The sequence below is a fragment of the Typha latifolia genome, chromosome 4 (assembly GCF_019914945.1).
Source record: "Typha latifolia isolate L0001 chromosome 4, TyphaL0001v2, whole genome shotgun sequence".
NCBI lineage: Eukaryota > Viridiplantae > Streptophyta > Magnoliopsida > Poales > Typhaceae > Typha > Typha latifolia.
The window spans coordinates 9,557,594-9,577,102 of NC_133089.1; the positions used below are offsets into that span (position 1 = coordinate 9,557,594).

Below are 19,509 nucleotides of genomic sequence, written 5' to 3' on the forward strand. Positions count from 1 at the left end.
CTCGGCGGGCTTAGCCACTTGAAGTGGCAACATTTAGGGCCGCAGTCCTCACCTCAGGACCATGCGGCCCCGTTTTCCGAGCGTTGCCGTTGGAGGGTCCAGCCTCCTTTCTAGGAAGGGGAGCCAATAGTGGGAAATCATGACTCGTGAGCAGTGAGAGTGGTGAAAACATGGGACAGCATGAGACGAAAGTCAGCAGTCTTCCCTCGTTAACAATCCTTGAACTAGACGTGTCAACAAGGAAACCGTGTTTGCTGTTTGAGACAAGGCAGTTTGTTCAGATTCCCACCTTATTTGTACAACCAACGTATCAATTTTCTCCTTCCTTTACTCTTGTTTCAACCATGGCGTTCTTTCCTCAGCACCATTGCCAGCAGCAACAGCAGGAACAGCAAACCACTCCTTTCAGGTAATCCTATTTCCAATCCTTGAAGCCCAAACTCCCATCTTCCCTCTAATTTCATCTTTAACAAATTCTAATTTATCCTATAAAAGAAGCAGGAATTTTGTGCCTATCGATGGCCAGATCTCCGCTCCAATCGCTTATTTCAACCCCGCAAACTACCCAGATCAATCACACCCTTCATGTACTCTCAATTTCCTCTTCCTTCATCTTTCCAATTTCTAGGGTTTCTTTCAATTGCTGCAATCTCACTTGGACCAACCCTTTCCTTAATTTGCTGATCTGGTAGTGGTTAATGTCATGGGGCTCGCCCCGTTGCCCATTCCTGGAGCGGCGGATGCCGGATCGAACGGCTGGGAGCCGAGCAGGAAGCGCCCCAAGGAGCAGGAGCTTTTGGAGAACTCGCAGATCACGTCCATCGATTTCCTACAGACGGGGTCGGTCTCCACGGGGCTGGGGCTGTCGCTGGATGACCGGCGTGTCGTCACCTCTTCGGGTGAATCGCCTCTTCTGCTCCTTCCCATGATTGACGAGGACATTGATAGAGAGGTGCAGCGGATGGACGCTGAGATGGATAGATTCATTAAGACCCAGGTCATCATAAATCTCTTCCTTTTTCCTTTGATTTTAGTTAAATTGTGCACTCGTTTTCTTTTGGTAGCTTTCCTTTTATATGCTTTGAATGCTTGTTATTTATGGCGTATGACTGAGGGATTTTGGGGCAAAGTACCTTGGTTCACTCTATATCCTGTTACCATGTTCCCACATATCGTCACACATCTGAGTTTTATGAAAAAGAATGTCTCTTTGCTTGTTTTGATAGTCGATTATTATTTCCCTTCCATGTTTGTTTGGCATAGTTTGCTTGTGCTTGGGGAGGTTTCTGCACAAAGGGGATGAGATGAAGGAAAAAACGGAGGATATTCTTCTCACTGGAAAGTAAGATGAAGAAGAAATAAAGATACTATGTTTCCTTCCTCAATGTGTTACTCTTCAAGATAAGTTAAAAGAATGAGGGTATGTTAGTCCATTATTGTTGGACAAAAATAAAATTAAGTCCCCTTCCCTTCAATAAGAAACGTCTGAGCTATAAGCTTGGATATGGAAGTCTTCTTTCATTTCTCGACGGTGAAGTGAAGTAAGACCAATCTAATGAGCTTATTATCCTAATTTAGGTTATTTCACATTTGGTATGACTGTCACGTAAGTTGACTCATTTAATTTATCTAAAGGCACACTAACTGAAAAGTGACATTGAAATTTTTTTCGAAATTTGGAAAGGACATTGTTTAAGGGGTCCCTGCGAAAATCATGTATTCTCTTTCCCTCTCTCCCTTCCTACTTACGCAAGGCAATTTATTTATTTTTAATTTTTTCTCTTCCTTCTCTTTCTTCTCTTTCTATCTCTTTCTCTCTCTTTTCCTCTTGATCACTCTTGCTACCCGCAAGGTAATATATATTTTTTAATTTATTCTCTCTTCTCTTGTCCTCTTTCTTTCTCTCTTTTTTCCAACCTCTTTCTCTTAGCAAGGCAATTTATTTTTTCATTTTTTTTAAATTTCTTCTCACCCTTTTCTTTCCCTCTTTCTCTTTCTCCCTTTCTTGATCTTTGTCTTATAGCAAGGTAATTTTTTTATTTCTTCTCTCTCCTTTCTCTTTCCCTTTTTCTTTCTGTCTCTCTTTCTCTTGATCTCTTTGTTTCTCTCTTTTCTTACCTCTCAGTCTCCATTCTCTCTTGTCGAGTGAGATAGAGGTCGGAGAGAGAGAAGGAAGGAAGAAGGATGAAGAGATAGAGAGGAGTGGGCTTGTCATGATAGATAGAGAGAGGGGGGCTTGTCGGAGAGAGTAGAGAGAGAGAGAAAGAGAGATAGGGCATCGAAGGGAGAGAGAAAGGAAAATGAAAAAAAACTAATTTGATGTTACTGATCTTGGTTGGATGATGTCGCCTAACGTTGAGGTCATCGGGATCTACGATGGGTGCTACCAGTCGGGAGGGAGAGAAGGAGAAGAGAGAGAAATAGGACGGTTGGATCCTTCTAGGATACGACCCTAATCCATACATGTGAACCTGTATCGGGCGTGGATCGGTTGATCTGGCTTCGAAACCAGTTGCTAGATTGGTTTTGGCCATGGGTTGATCCCGATCCTTTTCGATCGATCCCACTCGGGATCGGCCGAAACTTGGAACCATAAGTTGGATATCAATATTTACACATTTATCCTTGAACATATAAAATTATATGCTAGTGTCCTTATCTTCTATTCTGTCACATGGGTAGAGTGGGATTGGCCAAAACTTTGAACCATAATGTGCATATAAGTTGGATATCAATATTTACACATTTATCCTTGCACATGTAAAATAATATGCTAGCATCCTTATCTTCTATTATATCATATGGCCCTAATCATATAGAGCAATTAAGACCAAGATTCCAAAACTCGGTATCGGGATCGAGATCAGCCGTCCAAAAAAATGATACATGTTGATCGTATCGGTTGTATTGGTTGTATCGGCTATTGATATCGAATCAGACTATTTTTTAATCATATAAATTCTAAATATTATTTAAAAATATGGAATATTTCTAAATATTTAAAAAAATGATAAGAAAATAATAATTTTTACATATGAAGTCAAATTAAAATTACGTTAACTTATTCAAAATTTTGATGAATACTGAGTTGGTTCTTCCTTCTCTCTCTTTTCTTTCCTTTCTGTTTTACTGCTAAGACAAATTTTTTTTTAATTTTCTTTCCTTCTCTCTACCTTCTCTCTCATATTACCACACCACAAGGCAAATTTAGTTTTTTTATTTCTTCTCTCTCCCTCCTCTTTCTTTCTCTTTCTCTCTCAATCTCTCTTCCTTCCTCTCTTATTATCGCAAGGTAACTTTGTTTCTCTGATTTCTCTTTCATTTCTTCTTTCTCCCTTATCTTTCCCTCTCAATCTCTTCCTCTCTCTCTCACTCTCCACTCTCTCATGTCTCTCTATCTCGCTCTCTGTTACTATAGCAGATCTTCTACTGTAGTAACAGAGATTGAAGGAGAGAGAGACAGACAGAGAAAGAGATCAGAGAAAAGAAAGAGAGGAAGAAGAAGAGAGAGGGAGTCTCTAGAGGGAGAGAGTAGAGAGAAATATAAGAGATTAGGCACCGGTGAGAGAAGAAATGAAAAAAAATTAGAGAGAAGAGAGATGGAGTGATAGAAGAGAGAGGGAGAGCCTGTATTGAGCGGGATCGGCTGATCCTGACCTGATATAGATCGGGTATCGGTTGATTCGGTCGATACCTGGTTGAAACTAGTCACTAGACTGGTTATATAGCCTGTCCTTTTGTAATTATTTGGTTGTCTAGTGGAAGAAAGGATCTTTAGCAAATATATCGATGATAATCACATTTGTGTTAGTTGCACTATTTGAGGGAATTACTAGGTTAGGGTATAAGTGAGCAATGTTTTAGCGAGCTAGCTTCTGCTCAGACTCAGCTTGAAATTCTTTTTGAGCCTAGAATTTTTGTTCAGGCTCCGCTCAGCTATATTCTAGCCAAGTCTAGTTTGAATTATTTGGTTGTCTAGTGGAAGAAAGGATCTTTAGCAAATATATCGATGATAATCACATTTGTGTTAGTTGCACTATTTGAGGGAATTACTAGGTTAGGGTATAAGTGAGCAATGTTTTAGCGAGCTAGCTTCTGCTCAGACTCAGCTTGAAATTCTTTTTGAGCCTAGAATTTTTGTTCAGGCTCCGCTCAGCTATATTCTAGCCAAGTCTAGTTTGAACTCGTGTTGTAAATTATCACCCAGAGCTGCTGGAGAAGATAATGAGCGCCACCTCCACATCACAAAGCATGGAAGCTCCTATGCCTTCTTTAGCAACCTATTACTTTACTTCGCTATGTCACATGCCTGTTTGTCATGTTCTTGATCCGCTTCAACTCCACTCTTTCTCTCATCATCTTTCTCTTCTCCCTCTTTTTCTCAAGAAGAAACAAGTAACGATAGTGGGAGAGATCAAGAATAAGGTGGGGAGTGGGAATTCGATGGCTGATTGGTGATTTACATGCATCTCTTAAGTTAACATAAATAGTTTATAAGATGATTATAAGAGTATCCAAGCTTTATGAATCAGATTGTATTCCAAAATTAGGTGTAGCGAGACGAGAGTATTAAGATGGATGAGTGGAGTTTGAAGAAAAAGGGAGTGGGAATGAGTGTATCCAACATCGGTTGCGATATAGTATAGAGAATTAGTGAGAATCCATTTGACAAGATTTTAACATGGAATCTCCTATACTTCGAGCTATAAATGTATGAACTTGGCTGTTCCAAATGCTACTAGCTACTATAGCAAGGAACACATGCTTGTCTAAAATTGGAAGTTTTCATAAGACTCTTAGTCAACGATTAATATGTCGTATGAACTTGGTGTAAAAGCACTGAAAGGCAAGCTTGAGCCTGAGTCGAGCTAGGTCATTGTTGGCTCAAGCTTGACTTGTACCAAAACTGAGCTGGCAAGCTTGATTCCATTGGCTCGATTTAAATCCACGTCATATCAAAATATATGTTATAACTTAACTTAAAATGATGTGATTCGGACTAGATCGGATTACCTTGAAAGACATTGGGCTTGATAGATCAAATCTAATTATCTTATTTATTATTTTTATGTGGTTTAGTCAAAGTTTTAGTATGCTAGAATTTTATTTAATTAGCTAAATACAGCTCTGTGCAGTTTTGGAAAAATATTCGCAGAATATTCTACATATATTTGAATAATATCAAATCAGTTGAATAAGATCGCCAACCTCCAGATACAACTTTGCTATTCATAACTTCTCCAGATTCAAAATCTATCTACAGAAAAACAAAGGGTTAATCTGAGAAGATAAGAAAGACTGGTTTAACTAAATTTGTTTTAGACCTTTTGATTTAATCTCTATAAATAGGGCCTTATGGCTTATATCTTAGGCATGCTTGAAATGAAAGATTAATTAGCTTTTGCCCTGACATCTCTCTCAACTAGGCCGTCGGCCTCTACATCTCTCTCCTCCCTCTTCACCAACTAGCGCCACCTCTTCTGTTGGCACGGTCTCATCTAGCTTTTAATCTCCCTCTACCGCTGATCCCCCTAATCTCGTAGGGCAGACCTACTTCTCCCCTTTTGTCTCTTTTTCTTAATCGTCTCTACCTCCCGTACGATTTTTATCACAGTTGTAGGCCAATCATAGCCTTCAACCATCTATCGCATCCGTATCCGCATCCGCAAACCACCACCATCATTATCTATTGCCGAGCCACCTCCATTAACTACGCGGCCTCCACTCCATCATCACCTCCAGCCTATACTTAGGAATCCATGCCTCTACCCGCAGATCACAAATCCCGTGCAGAACCGCTATGAATCGGATCAAGCCGGTTCGTAACATAAAGCCTCAAAGCTAACAAACCTAATGGATGATAAAACAAACTATTATTGATGTAGGAAACATATGTCTTCGAATCGTTTTATATGTTTTTGATGCAGGACTAAAAGTTGAGGAAACTAGAGTTTGTCAAATAAAAAAGCACAACTTTCTAGTAAAGGTGAGGGTTAGAACCTAGGTGGATTAATTGAATGTTTTGCACCATTGCCAACTCTCCTAAATTCAATATATGATAGAAGTCAACTTAGATGTTATATGTTACTATTCTATGTATGGCCGAGTTAAATCGAACTTAGCTCACGCAGCCGAGGGCAGCTTGAGCTCGGCTCATTTAATCATTTGAGCAAGCTTGAGCCAAGCTTGAGCAACTCGCAAATTGGCGAACTTTTTTGACACCTTTATGTGCTATATATGTTATGGTGCTGATGGAGGAGGAAGAGAGAGAGGGAGAAAATGAGGGAAAAGAGAGGCGTGAAGTCACAATTGAGGGTGAACTGACAACAGTGATGTGGTAGGGCTGGAGAGAATGGAGAAGTGAAGAGTGGAGATGGCATACAATGAGATAGTGAGTGATGAGTGGAGGGATAACAAAGAAGATTTAGTTTTGATTTGTTTTTTAAATTTATTTATGGTATTGAGTCAGATCTAGGTGGGTAAAGAACTAGTATCTTAGTCTAACCCCCCTACCCTTTTAACTTAAAGGTGACCTATTCGAAGTATTGGGTTGGGTTTGAACCAAAAAAAGCTTCTCCTACCCAACACAACAACTAACTTATAATCCTCTCTTTCAATAGTGTGCCAGAAGGAGAGAAAAGTAAAGAAAACCCTAAATTGATAACTTTAGAATGAGAGGTGGAGAGGGATGACAATGCCAGAGAGGCAGCGAACAAATATAGAGGCTACATTCCGTGGAGAAGAGGTGAAATCAACAACTATAGTTCATACAATTACTTTGTTCTTGTTTTCTGGCTCCATTCTTGTGTCAGCAGGCCATTGGCACAAGATGTTCTGCACGATACTTATAGTTCCTGGCAGCACATTCTTTGTTCCAAGTATTGCTTTCTTTTTGTCTCCTTGTAGGAAAGTTATATATCAATGTGGACATCTGCAAAGTCAAAAAAAAGTGAATGCTATTGTTACTTGCCATATTCAATCTCTTTTTGGTGTATTTTGTTTATAAGAAGAATCTAAGAACACTTTGAAATTTGTTTTTCCAATTTGACTAGAAAGCTATGTTCTTGTTTAACAAGTAGTGTCTTTATGGTCTTTAAGTCCATAGGAGATTTTGTGATCTGCTACAAAGGATCATCAAGCTAATGTGGTCACACTTTTATAGTTGGTCTTACCTGATCTTGTAGAATCCATGTCGAAAGGTCTTCTTTATCAAATCTTGAGCTTTAATTGACAGTATATTAGATTTGTCTAGTGACAATTTTTCATGCAATCGATAAGATTGAAGTACTAATTTTTGTAGGCATATATTTTTATTAGATCTTATTAGTGCAGTTTGGCACTAGAGCAACTAGATGTTGCCATCAAGGAACCTAGATTGATCAATTCGTAAACCTAGACCAAAACATGGATTTCTTTATTAAAATTCGAGGAAATAAATAATCTGAATTATTTGAAGTTTTAACAAACTAGAGGCTGTGGTTATCACTGCTTAAGGGGAAAGTGATATCCTGTGTTCAGCGACAAGAGAAAGCAGGGTCGATTCCATAAGATGGAAAATGGGCATATCCCTTTCCTTATTCTAGCATGAACTGAGATAGAAAAAAGGGAATAAAGTATCACATGAACTCACATATTCTAAGTTTGTCCAAAATTAGTATAATTATGCGTTTGTTGTAATTTTAGAATAAAGTCCAATTTGGAGTAAACATGGACCACAACCAAACGCCACCTTTGTTTTCTTAGAATAAGATTACCAAACCTTGTTTTGGAACAGTACTTCTAGCTAACCGCTTATTCCCTATTATACAGGGATGGACATTATTAATTCATCATTTGATGGTTGGACACTATTTTCGTTTTCTAAATAGGAATGACGTTGCTATGATCTATGTAGTTGATAGAGAACAACTATTTGTGTTCTAAAAGGAATCCAGAAGATCCTAGTCATGTTTTAAATTACAATATATCTCTTACCAATCATAGACCTCAAACCTTATGTTTTTCCTCTTCTCTGAGTGTAGGCACTTGTTTCTCCCTTTTTCATTTTACTGCAATTTCCTTTTCCTTTAGGGTTTGTACGTCTTTCCTCCTTGAAGGGCTTGGACCTTCCCCTTTTGTCTATTTCGTCTCATTATTTCTTATTTTATTTCTTGTTATTCATTATATTTGTTGCTGTCTTTCTGGAACATTTTAGCATATCCTACAATAAGAAATCATTGGAGACCCATTCTTTGATTGCTCGGTGGTGCTGCTTCTTCCGAGACTTCCTTTATTCAATTTAGTTGTCCTATTGATTGTCAGAAATTCAATGTCCTATGTTGTTTCTTGGCTCAAGTAGAACTTATTCTTGTTCCAAATGGCTGAACTCTTTGGAGTGCTCCTTCTTTGAATATTGAAATGGCTTTGATTATAAATAAGCGGAATTTATTGAAAAAACCCTAGTGTTTGCTTTTATTATCATTAGCACCTTACCATATGTGCTATTTATCATTTTATCCTTGTGTTTTGCTTTTATTGCCTCAAAAAGAGCCTAAGCTATTAGTCGTTGGATGAATAGAAAATATTCCATTAAAAATAACAAACTAAAAATATTTAAAATACCCCTCGATAAATTTGTTTACTAGAGTTGATTACAGTGCTGTCCCAAAATGAGTGGGCTAGGCTAAACTACACAGCAGTCATTACAAATATAGTTAATTTAACTCATCTATATGGTAATTGTTAAGTGTACTAACAATATGGTGTTTTGAGGTAATAAAAGTAAAATCCAAGGGGCAAATGATAAATACCCATATGATAGAGTGTTAATGATAATAAAACCAAAATGTATGGTGTTTTTTATTAAAGAGATGGCCTGCTTTTCATTTTCATCCCTTTGGTGTTTTTTTATTCTTTGAGGGAGTTTCTTTCGATGTAGATGGTACATGCGTGGAGGTGCTTCTGGTTTATCCAAGTTTTTTCTTACAGTTTCCTTTTTGAGCTCCAAGAAGATTGTTCAAGTTAAGTTATATGTATTTTTTTAAAATGCAAGTCTCATATTACTCAGATTCTAAACTTTTTATTTTCTCAAGCAAGCTATCTCTAGAAATTGATTTTTTATGAATATTCACTTCTAGAAATTGAATTTTATCCAAAAGAGATGCTTTTTCAGATTTAAAAGAGAGAGTTAGAAGTATCCAATTTTTTGTATAAGATTCTCTTCTCTTTTGTGTCTTTTCAAGCTCTGGTCTTAGGTCTTACAACTTTATTAGAGAGGTACATCCTTCTATCATTCGCCATTTTTTATTTCTCGGCCATCTTCACAGTGGCTTTCTTCATGATTCATGGAGCAATTTGTCATATGTGGTTTGAAGATTGGTGCCTATGTCATTGTATGCTATCCGATATCTCACCTGTCTAAGATGTATCACAACTATCATCAGTGGAAAACAAAGTAGTAAGACAATGTACTTATCAGAATCCTCTGAATCATCCCAAGTTACTTTTAATGTTTTGCCCTTATTATTGAGATTTGGACAATCTTTTCCAATATGTTCGTACCATGACACACATAACATTTAACTCCTCCTTGAAGTTTGAACTTCGACTTAAACCCTCTAGGAGTAGGTGTCATGGAGGAGTCATTTGAGTTCTTTCCTTTTTAACACCTTTCCCTTTTCAGCCCTTTTATGCCCTATGCACTTGGATTAGTATTTATATAAACTTATAAATTTTTTTCACCAAAAAGGCAACTAAATCAGGATCAATTTCATCATCATAATTTTTTTCTTTTCTTTTTGGGAGAAAAAAGAGATAAACCTTTTACTTTTTTAGGAAATCGTAGGATAAACTTATAAATTTGCAAATTACCTACCAGTTATTCTACCTATACGATATTGATGTCCTTCCTTTCTTCTATAGTTGTTACCTTCAGTTGAAATTTTAGAGTGGGATCGGAGGATTTTCCTAACAATTCGGCTCTCCGGTTTGAAGCTCGTGTTGCATTGTCACTTAATTTTTGATAGAACTTGTCAAACGTTTTAGATGCATCTTGAAAGACTAAAATGTAGTCAAACTTTGAAGTTAAGATAATTTAACAGAATATGTACCTTTGTGTACATCCCATACTTTTGCAATTTCATATGCACATATATTTTGGAATTCATCTTGGGAGATGCCTCTAAAAATAATTTTAATGGTCATTCTATTTTATCCCAAGTTCTTGAGTTCATTTTTATCTCATTTTTCTATAGGTTTTGGTACAACAGTTTCTCCTATTTTTTCAATAAGAGGAGAATAACTATCAACAATCGAAATCTAAACATGCTTATCAACAACGATGGTCGTGCCACAGGCACGGACGATGCTGACCACCGGCAGGCATGGCACGTGCCGCGGCACTTGCCGGCTGTGCCGTAAGAGGAGAGAAAAAGTTAAGAGATACTCACCTTCGTCTTCGTAGTGGCTGTCGCCATCGCTCGCCTTCGCCGTCGCTTTGTCAGGTGCCCTAGTGAGAGAGAGAGAGAGAGAGAGAGAGAGAGAGAGAGAGAGAGGTTAAAAACTTAAGTTGCGAATCCGGATATCTCTCCTCTTTTTGGCATCTGACGAAGCGATAGCAAGCAGCGATCGGCGATGGGTAGCTTGACGACGAGGTCGATGGCAAGCGGCAAAGCTATTAGGAGGGGCGTCGTGTGGTACCCCTCGTGCCATGTGCCGGTACGCCGCCGGCACGGCAAGTGCCGGACAGCATGCCCCATGCTAGTCGGCATGGCCACCCATGCTTATCAATAATAGACTTAACTCTTACTAATTTTCTAATATGGATAATTGACCTTCTCTTGGTAAATCTATATCATAAGGATCTCTTTAAGATAGGAGAAATCTGTTCAAATACTAATTGAAATTTTGAGAATGATATAGGAATCCTAGACCGAGTAGGTGCAGAAGATATAGAAAGTCAAATTTTTGTTAAACTGAAAAGGTCGAAACTTACTTGGTTTAGAAGACTGATCTGAATCGAACTTAGAAAATTGAAACCAAGTAGGGAACATAAAACCAAATCCAAAAAAGAATAGGTACCATGTCAAAATTTGAGAATCAATATTTTTAATGTGGAAAAGCCTTCCTTAACAAAAGAAAAATTTACTGATCCGATTAATCTCTTGGATCAATCTATTTTTCTAACCAATGATGGTCGTGCCACTATCAACACGGAACATGTCGAGCAATACGTCGCAGCACGCCTCACCGTGTCAGTGGCACACCTCTGCATATCTTTGTTTTTTAATAAATTTTTTAGGATATTTAAAAATATTTTTCGGTCTTCGATATGTCAATCTTTAGTTTTTAGTTTAAATATATGTATTAAAAGTTCAAAACCTACATTATAATGCTTTATCTTTAGATTACTTTTGTAAATGATCTATTTAAAAAAAAATTGGAGGTTATTTGTATTGCTTAGAAATCCCCGTCCACATCACCGTTCAATATTTCTTGACTTACTATTAGCTAAACTACCTGAACACTAGGTCCAATGTGAGTAGATCAGTGGTAGATCTTTGCCTGCTAGGCAAAAGGATAGTAAGTTACAAATTCTATCTTAGTAGGACATGTATTTGTATTGCTATAAAATTAATAAATAAAAATGAACTAGTTAATGGTAGGGTTACCATTATCCTTAAAATAAAGCAACAATTAAATATAAATATTATTTAACATATACCATGATTGAAGACATTAAAACTAATATTAATCAATGTTTTAAAAAGCGGCTGCGGGTGGCAGACGGTCACCCCACCGCCTAGCGCCTAGGCGGAAGGCAGGCGACAAGGCGGGTGACAAGGTGGTCTAGCATTTTTAATATAAATAAATATATATAGAAATTTTAATAGTGCACTAAATCAAAACACTAAATATCATAATCACATTGGCTAATTGCTTATTAGTAATAACTGAATAACTGAGTTATCTATTTACTAACTCTAGTTTATTCACATGAATCACATTTCAAGATCCTCTAATCAGAAATTATATACTTAAATAGCAGGCAATTAGTAATTCTCCCAATTAATAATGCATGACAGTGAAAAAAAATTCCTTCTCTGTAATCTTAATTCAATAATTCATAAAGCAATTAGCAATTAACTCCTCTAAATTGGTTAGTTTTATTAAACCGGTCCGCTATAAAACCCGACCCGCTCACTAATAACCGCATCTCGACTTGGCGGGCCAAAGAGCTAGCCCGCCAAGTCGGGCCAGGTGGCCCACCTAGCACTATTTAGCGCCTAGGCAGCCCGCCAAGGCGCTTGGCCGCCTTTTGCCGACGCTTTTCAACATGCCGGTGCACCGCCCCGCCATGGCGGCCGCCTTTTCTGCTTTTCAAAACAGTGATATTAATAATTGGACACTCCGTAATATAATTGAATACTCTATAATATAATTGAATACATAATATTAATTGATAATAGTTTAATAATTAAAATTAATATCTAGTTGAACGTAAAATGACAAGGATGATTAAATAGGCGTGGCAATCGGGTCGGGTTAAGTCGGTTCGGGTCGGGTCAACTTTATCCTGACATGAATACGACCCGATTAATAAACGGGTTGTATTTGGTAAATACGAACACGACCCGATTATTAAACGAGTAACACGACACGATCCGCCTAACCCATTTAATAAACGGGTCGTGTTAACACGACACGTTAATACGACACATCTAACCCGTTTAAATTAAACGGGTTGGATTAACACACATGTTTAACACAACCCGTCTAACCCGTTTAAATTAAACGGGTCGGATTAAAATGGCATGTTTAACACAACCCGTCTAACCCATTTAATAAATCCTAGATAAAATTCAATGTTTATTGATTTATCGTACAAACAAGATAACCTATTTTCAACTCAAAACTCATACAACATCAAAATTACAATTCTAATAATTCAACATAACAAAAGTCCATACAATAAAATTTGGAATTTAGAACAAAACAACTCTCAACTCCAAATCCATACAAAGAATTGTATGGATTAAAATTTAGAACAAATCCTTACAACAAGTTTTAATTTCAACTCTCATATGTAACAATCCCATGACAATAACAAAGTTCAAAGTTCACAGTACATTATAAATAACAAATAGTTTGAAATGAGTAAACACTAATAGCATTAAGATTTTTTAGGACAGCCAAGGGTGAGGGAAAGCCACAAAGAGCACTATCTCATTCATAGGTATCTCCCTTACCCGAGACCAGTGAACAAGGCATCTTCTCTGTCTCAGAGATTGCACCAAGTAGTCAGTTCAGCTCAGAGAATGTCTCATGCACAAGAGAAGTCAGGTCTGGTATGTAGTTCTACAGTAACAACAACATGCAGCATCAGCAGCAGCTCAATAATACCACTCATCCTTCATTTGATGCTTTGTCCTACGAATCCATCAACGTGATTAATAGCAGGCCATTAATTCTTCATGTACCAAGTTTAGAAACACCTACCAGTTTGATGTTTGCGCCTTTTGAATTGCAGTCACAATCAAAGTGCATGATGGATGCTGCTTTGATGCTTATTAACATATCACCGGCCTTACTTGGCAATGTTGAGAAAGCCTCAGCGAGCATCGACTTCAGACAGCCCCATCATTATAATGGTTTGGTAGTTTATTTACCGGTTCAAGCCAATGGAAGCCTGGGAAATGGAAAGGAAGAGATGTCCCTCAGGAAGCATGTAAATTCTTTCAGTGTAAACACAAACAATGGGTTGGAACTGAGAGAATGGCCAGCTTGCCCTTCAATCTTCCAGCAAATATTTCTGATGAGTGGAAGTCCAACTTGACATGGGATTCAATCCCTTGTACCACAGAGATGTCGATATTGTACGAACAAATGCCATACTTAAATCAGATGTAGTATACTGCAAAAAAAAAGAGAAGAAACCTCTTCTCTGTTAGCATTGCTGCTAGCATGGACAAAACCAGAGCTCATTAGAGTGATATGGGCATCTTAAAGACAGTTCCTGTTAACAGCAAAGCTTAACAGAATGAGAAGAAAGATACTTCAGCTAATATTGAACTATTAAAGTCCTTGAACAATTAGCGATAGCTTTTGTACTTCAAATACAGAAACAGTTCTAGGAGTAGATGATGCAGTTTGTACTTTCTAGTGTACACTATCTGATTATAGAGAAATTTATCAGTAGGCTAACAAGCATGATATCAATCTCTTTGCTTTCGTCTACTCTTTGGTGATTCTCAATGTCTTTCACATGATGAGTTAGTACTATCACTAAAGAGAAGATAGTTAACAGGAACATGGAACTTGAAGTTTTAGTCAATGCTTCAAGGTTGTGAAAACAATATAATAGCCATTGAGGAAAGCCTGCTAAATCATTGCACATGAGTTAATCAAAGCCTCTTTCATGACAGGATTAAAAATATAACTCAATCTTCGTATTCGAGCAATATTTTTGTCATAAGTATCATAACAAAGATAACTTCCTCCTAGTTAACTTCAAGAACAACAATTTACAAAGAAAGAATATTACCAACTGACATATCTAAGAGCCCCCTTCCATAGCATGAGGAAATTAACAAAATTTGCCTCTTTTTGCACAAAAGCTAGAAGACCATTCTATTGCAAACATAGACATTTGAAGACCTCGAACTTGGCGACGGCGGCTACGACGATGAGGGATCGACAGGCAGCAACGACAGCGACGATAAGGGCTCGGCAGGCAGCGGCGGTGAGGGTGAGGGCAGATAGTGAGGAGATTTGATGGCGGTAGGCACCGTGGGTGCCGCAGGCGGAGATGGTGACGGAGGCATCGCGACAAGCGAGATGAGGATGGAAGAACTGGGGTAGGCTATAGACGGCCAATCGCGATTGGAGAGAAGGGAGCGAAATTTTTTTTCCCCAAAAGGATGAGTCGGTTAGAGAGATTGAGATTTGAGAGAGTGGGTTAGGTTTGGGAACTTAGGGCTTTTAGACACTTTATATGTATATATACATACATAACAGGTTGGTGGGTTGACCCGACCCGATCCAACTCAACTCATGTACTTAAACGAATCAAATGGGTCAAAACGGGTCAGTAGTATAAACTCGAATATGACCTGATTATTAAACGGGTTAGACGGGTTAACCCGTTTACGACCCAAACCCGATTAGACTAAATCCAAACTCGATTAAGAGCCGAGTTATCCGGTCGGGTCAAATTTTGCCGCCCCTAGGATTAAAGACTTCATTTGCCGACACAAGAATAATACGAGAATGTTGCACTAAATACTATCGATATTCTTCAAAATCCATTCATTGATAGTATTGCTTGTTATAACGTCTCATATAGTTTTTATACAAATAAAAAATTTATATTTTTTCCTATGATATAATATGGATATTGAACATGCATAGGAATGAACGTTACTGGATAGGCACAAACGCATCATAAGCATATGCAGATTGTGGATATAAAGTATAATATGGGTATTCTAGCTATGATGAGTGTGATTGATATGATGGTAATTATGATGAATTCATATTATTCTGTGGGTGCACTTCCCTTGATGTTCTGCTATCAACAGACTCAAGTCCTTTGTAAAAATAATACATCTCTGAGAAGGTTATATAATAGAAATGCATGTCTCATCTCTATCATCACTGTCATTAGACTGAGTCTCATTATTATCACCATCACCATTATCATTATCATCTCTAGTCTGATTATCATCAATTTTATCTAAGTTTTCTAAATTATCAACTGATCAATTGATTTGATAATAATCAATAAAAATAAAGAATTTTTAAAAAAGGGCTTCACATTGCATAATGATTGGTATGCGATCATGCCGGACGGCACACAGCCGTGCCGGACCAACATGGCTCAGCATGGGGGTGTGCCACTGGCACACTCTGTGCCAAGTGCCGTGCCATTATCGGCACTGGGCGTACGGACCTGCATGGCCATCCATGTTTCTAACAATCATAACAAGATTCAGCTACAATCTTTCCTATCGTTCACCGCACATTGATTGAAGCAACATTCAATGTTCCCTAAATAGCCATTGATTGAAGTCTTTCTCTTGCTTAAAGTTTTTTTCGATGGACTACTCCGTGAACATAGATTGCATCCTCGTTGATTGTCCTTAACTTGGCATGAATCACACTTTCTCGCCCTTTAAAGGAATTCAACGAGTAGACAATTTCGTTGACGTTTAAGCTCCTCCTTGGTGTTTCTATTTCAATATATGGTAGATGAATTCTAAGCACATAGAGTAATGAACTCTCCTCACACTTGTAGAAAATAAAGCTCCTTAAGGAAAGTAGAACTCTCAATTTATTGAACTTTAATCTCTCGATTAGTTGTTCTAACCTATGGTATCCTTTTATAATGGTGGAGGAACATATTTGGTTTGTATTAGGAGACTCACCAAAATAAAGATTTATTGTTTTTCTGAAATTTCCTTTGCTATCCTGCATGATCATTTTGCACCGAACTTATGTTCCTTATTTCTTCTTTCACAGAACTAATATCGTGGTTCAAACCGACCAGGAATAGTTTGAAATGTTTCTGCAGTAATGCTGAATTTGGGCTTGTTTTGATTCCGTTCATCCATTTTTTTGCACATATAAGTCTTCCATAAATAGTGTGATTTCATTATACCATAAAATCTAGATTGCACATCAGATTTACTAGTGTTTTATGTCCATGAATTTGCCATTATAAAATATTGCACTAAAATTTTGTTTGATTCTATCATGTTAAAAAAAGACAATCATTTGACAGTGTTAAAAAAAGACAATCATTTGACAGTCTTTTTTGGTAAATGCAAATAAAGTTCCAATCATTGGGACTTTATAATGGTTCAGTTACTTTTGCAATCATGGGCAAGTGTTTGCTGAGATTCTGTGTGCGGTGGAATGTCCAGAAGTATTCTGTGTTAAGCATGATTTGCTCATCTTTCTAATAAACCTGCTAACTTATGTTTTTTACACACTTGACAACACAAAAGTATATTTGACTTCTACATATGGAGATGTTATCTTTGATTTATTTCTACTTCATTTCCAGGACTGCAATATCTGCTGAGGTTTAAACGCATCGCTTTCAATATTATTCCCCACATCCACAGTTTTATTGTGAATAATCTATCACAAAAATTTCACTGTTACCAGGGTGAACAATTAAGGCGATCTATACTGGAGAAGGTTCAGGAAAAGCAACTCCAGACATTGGCTTCAGTGGAGGACAGGATTCTCAGAAAGATACGGGAGAAAGAAACAGAAGTAGATAGTATCAACAAAAAGAACTTGCAGCTTGAGGAGCAAATGAAACAGATGGCTATGGAAGTTGGTACATGGCAACAACGTGCCAAGTACAATGAAAGCATGATAAATGCCCTCAAGTATAATCTTGAGCAAGTGTATGCTCAGAGCAGGGACAACAAAGAAGGATGCGGTGACAGTGAGGTAGATGATACAGCTTCTTGCTGCAATGGTGGGGCCATCAAGTTACAGCTTCTCTCCAAGGAGAACAAGGATATGAAGGGCTCAATGGCCTGTAAAGTTTGCAAAGTAAATGAAGCATGTATGCTTTTGTTGCCCTGTCGACATCTTTGCTTGTGCAAGGATTGCGAGAATAAGCTGAGTTTCTGCCCTCTTTGTCAGTCCTCAAAGTTCATTGGCATGGAGATCTATATGTAATGCGACACTTGTCTGATGGAAACTGGTTAATCCATCTGTCTATTTTGAAACATTAGTACTTAATGTTGTGAATATACTGGAGAATTTGTTGGCGATGTCATTGAACTTGACATTAATGGCTATTTGTAGGTTGACTTGCGCAGTATGTATTGAGTCGAGACTGCTACTGATTTGAAACTTATTTCAAATTGGTACAGTTCATTATATCTGTTCGAATGAGCTGACCTGAGTTAAACTTTACTACTACCAGATAATCTTGCCAAACATGACCTGACGTATTTCTGATATGTGTTTTTATGTTTTGAGCTTTGTATGCTTTTATGCCATTCTGGATGTTTGTAGAGAATTTGCATTTAACACCTTGCATTTTGTCCTATCAGTGTCACCCTGTAATTTTAATGTTTGGAAATTGAACCCTCCTTTTCTCAAATATGTGCAGAAAAATATCTAAATGTTTGTTATTGTTAATTAAACTTAACTAAAATCTCTAGTTAGCTTAATGTTACAATCACCCTCGGGGTGGTTGTGATCGCAATAAGAATTAGTTCTGATTAGTCTAAGATTGGAACTTTTAGAGGCCAATGCTGATTGATCTAACAGTCAAAAGGCTTGAAAGCCTGATTTATTCCCTTGGAAGTTAGGGGTCCAATGCAATCAGAATCACAACAATTGGAGGAATAGATTTGAAGATATCTAAGAATAGATTTGAAGATATCTAAGAAATATTGACCGAAGGTTAAAAAGGTAGCGGGATAGACATGGAAGGTGGAAAATGGAATATGACAGCAGTAGTGGGGATAAAATATAAAGGTAGACGAAGGGGGTGAATGGGACCGTACTCTCAGGAATGAGAGGAGATGATTTGACATAAGGGAAGGGCAACTGCGAACAAACCATGGCCGAGGATGAAGCTTAGCGAGAGAGAAGGAGAGTGGGGGAGAAGAGTCTTGCATCAAAACCAAATTTTTTATATTCATTCGATAATTCAAATGTGATCAGCACCTAAATATTTATAGGTGGCCATTGTACACTAGGTCTAACTAGCCCAACCTCATTAACTAAAATCAACTAAAGCTAAAAGCAAATTAACCTAATATAAGGACTAAATTGCAAAAACAAATAAATTTAATTAAACTAAAGAGTTTTCGGCCCTTATTAGGTTAGCTCGAGACATCTGGGTTGGCCCAACTCATATCATTCCACCACACTTCCGTCACCTTGACCTCAAAGTGTTCGTCTGGAACATGGTTCAGCCTCTTAATGTCGACCCGGTTTTTGACAAAGAAGAAGAGCCGATTAAAAAGACAATTGACTCGTTGATCTTGACAGATCATTCTAGGGAGCTGCCTACAACTATAGCTCTCCACCTGAATGATCCACCTCTGTCTTAGCTCCTCCAAATTTTCCTTGACATGGAATTGGGAATCTATGTGGTCTGACGTGGAAATACCAAGTCAGCTCCCTTCAGCGCCAAAGGGTATAGGTCAAGGATGAAGGTGAACCCTTGCACCTACAATGGAATTCGTTGGCAAACACTATTGGCTAAGAGAGCCGCATCTTCGATTGTCACATCGAACCCTATTGTCGGCTCTACCTTCAACTCTATCTTCCTCATCAACCTCTTGTCTAGGACACTATCAGTGCCTGTATCCACCAAGATCTAGACAGTGGTCCTTTTGATCGCGCACCTCCATCCCTAGTGTTTGTGGCGCCTTCGCGCCCATGTACGTGTATAGCGAGATTTCCGCCACCATCTCTTCTTGATCCTCGTCCTTCTCTTCCCCCAATAGCTCCACTAGACTCTACACCACAACATTGTCATCATTTTCAACT

The 19,509-nt window shown here is 37.9% G+C and overlaps 1 protein-coding gene across 2 annotated transcripts; it reads left to right on the forward strand.

Annotated features, from left to right (window-relative positions):
- Positions 1 to 219: 219 nt before the first annotated feature.
- Positions 220 to 17,942, forward strand: LOC140785793 (probable BOI-related E3 ubiquitin-protein ligase 3). Of its 2 annotated transcripts, none has more exons than XM_073133798.1 (4): positions 220 to 409; positions 496 to 587; positions 693 to 997; positions 17,149 to 17,942. In XM_073133798.1, the coding sequence occupies exons 1-4, from the start codon at positions 345 to 347 to the stop codon at positions 17,674 to 17,676; spliced, it is 990 nt and encodes a 329-aa protein (XP_072989899.1). In that variant the 5' UTR covers positions 220 to 344; the 3' UTR covers positions 17,677 to 17,942. The 2 variants fall into 2 exon arrangements, with proteins under 2 accessions (XP_072989899.1, XP_072989900.1); XM_073133799.1 differs by having other exon boundaries at positions 229 to 409; positions 502 to 587.
- Positions 17,943 to 19,509: the final 1,567 nt, after the last annotated feature.

Coding starts and splice junctions, on each gene's coding strand:
- LOC140785793 (XM_073133798.1), top strand. CDS start 345: ATGGCGTTCTTTCCTCAGCACCATTGCCAGCAGCAACAGCAGGAACAG. Junction 410..495: donor CAGCAAACCACTCCTTTCAG/GTAATCCTATTT, acceptor ATCCTATAAAAG/AAGCAGGAATTTTGTGCCTA. Junction 998..17,148: donor ATAGATTCATTAAGACCCAG/GTCATCATAAAT, acceptor CACTGTTACCAG/GGTGAACAATTAAGGCGATC.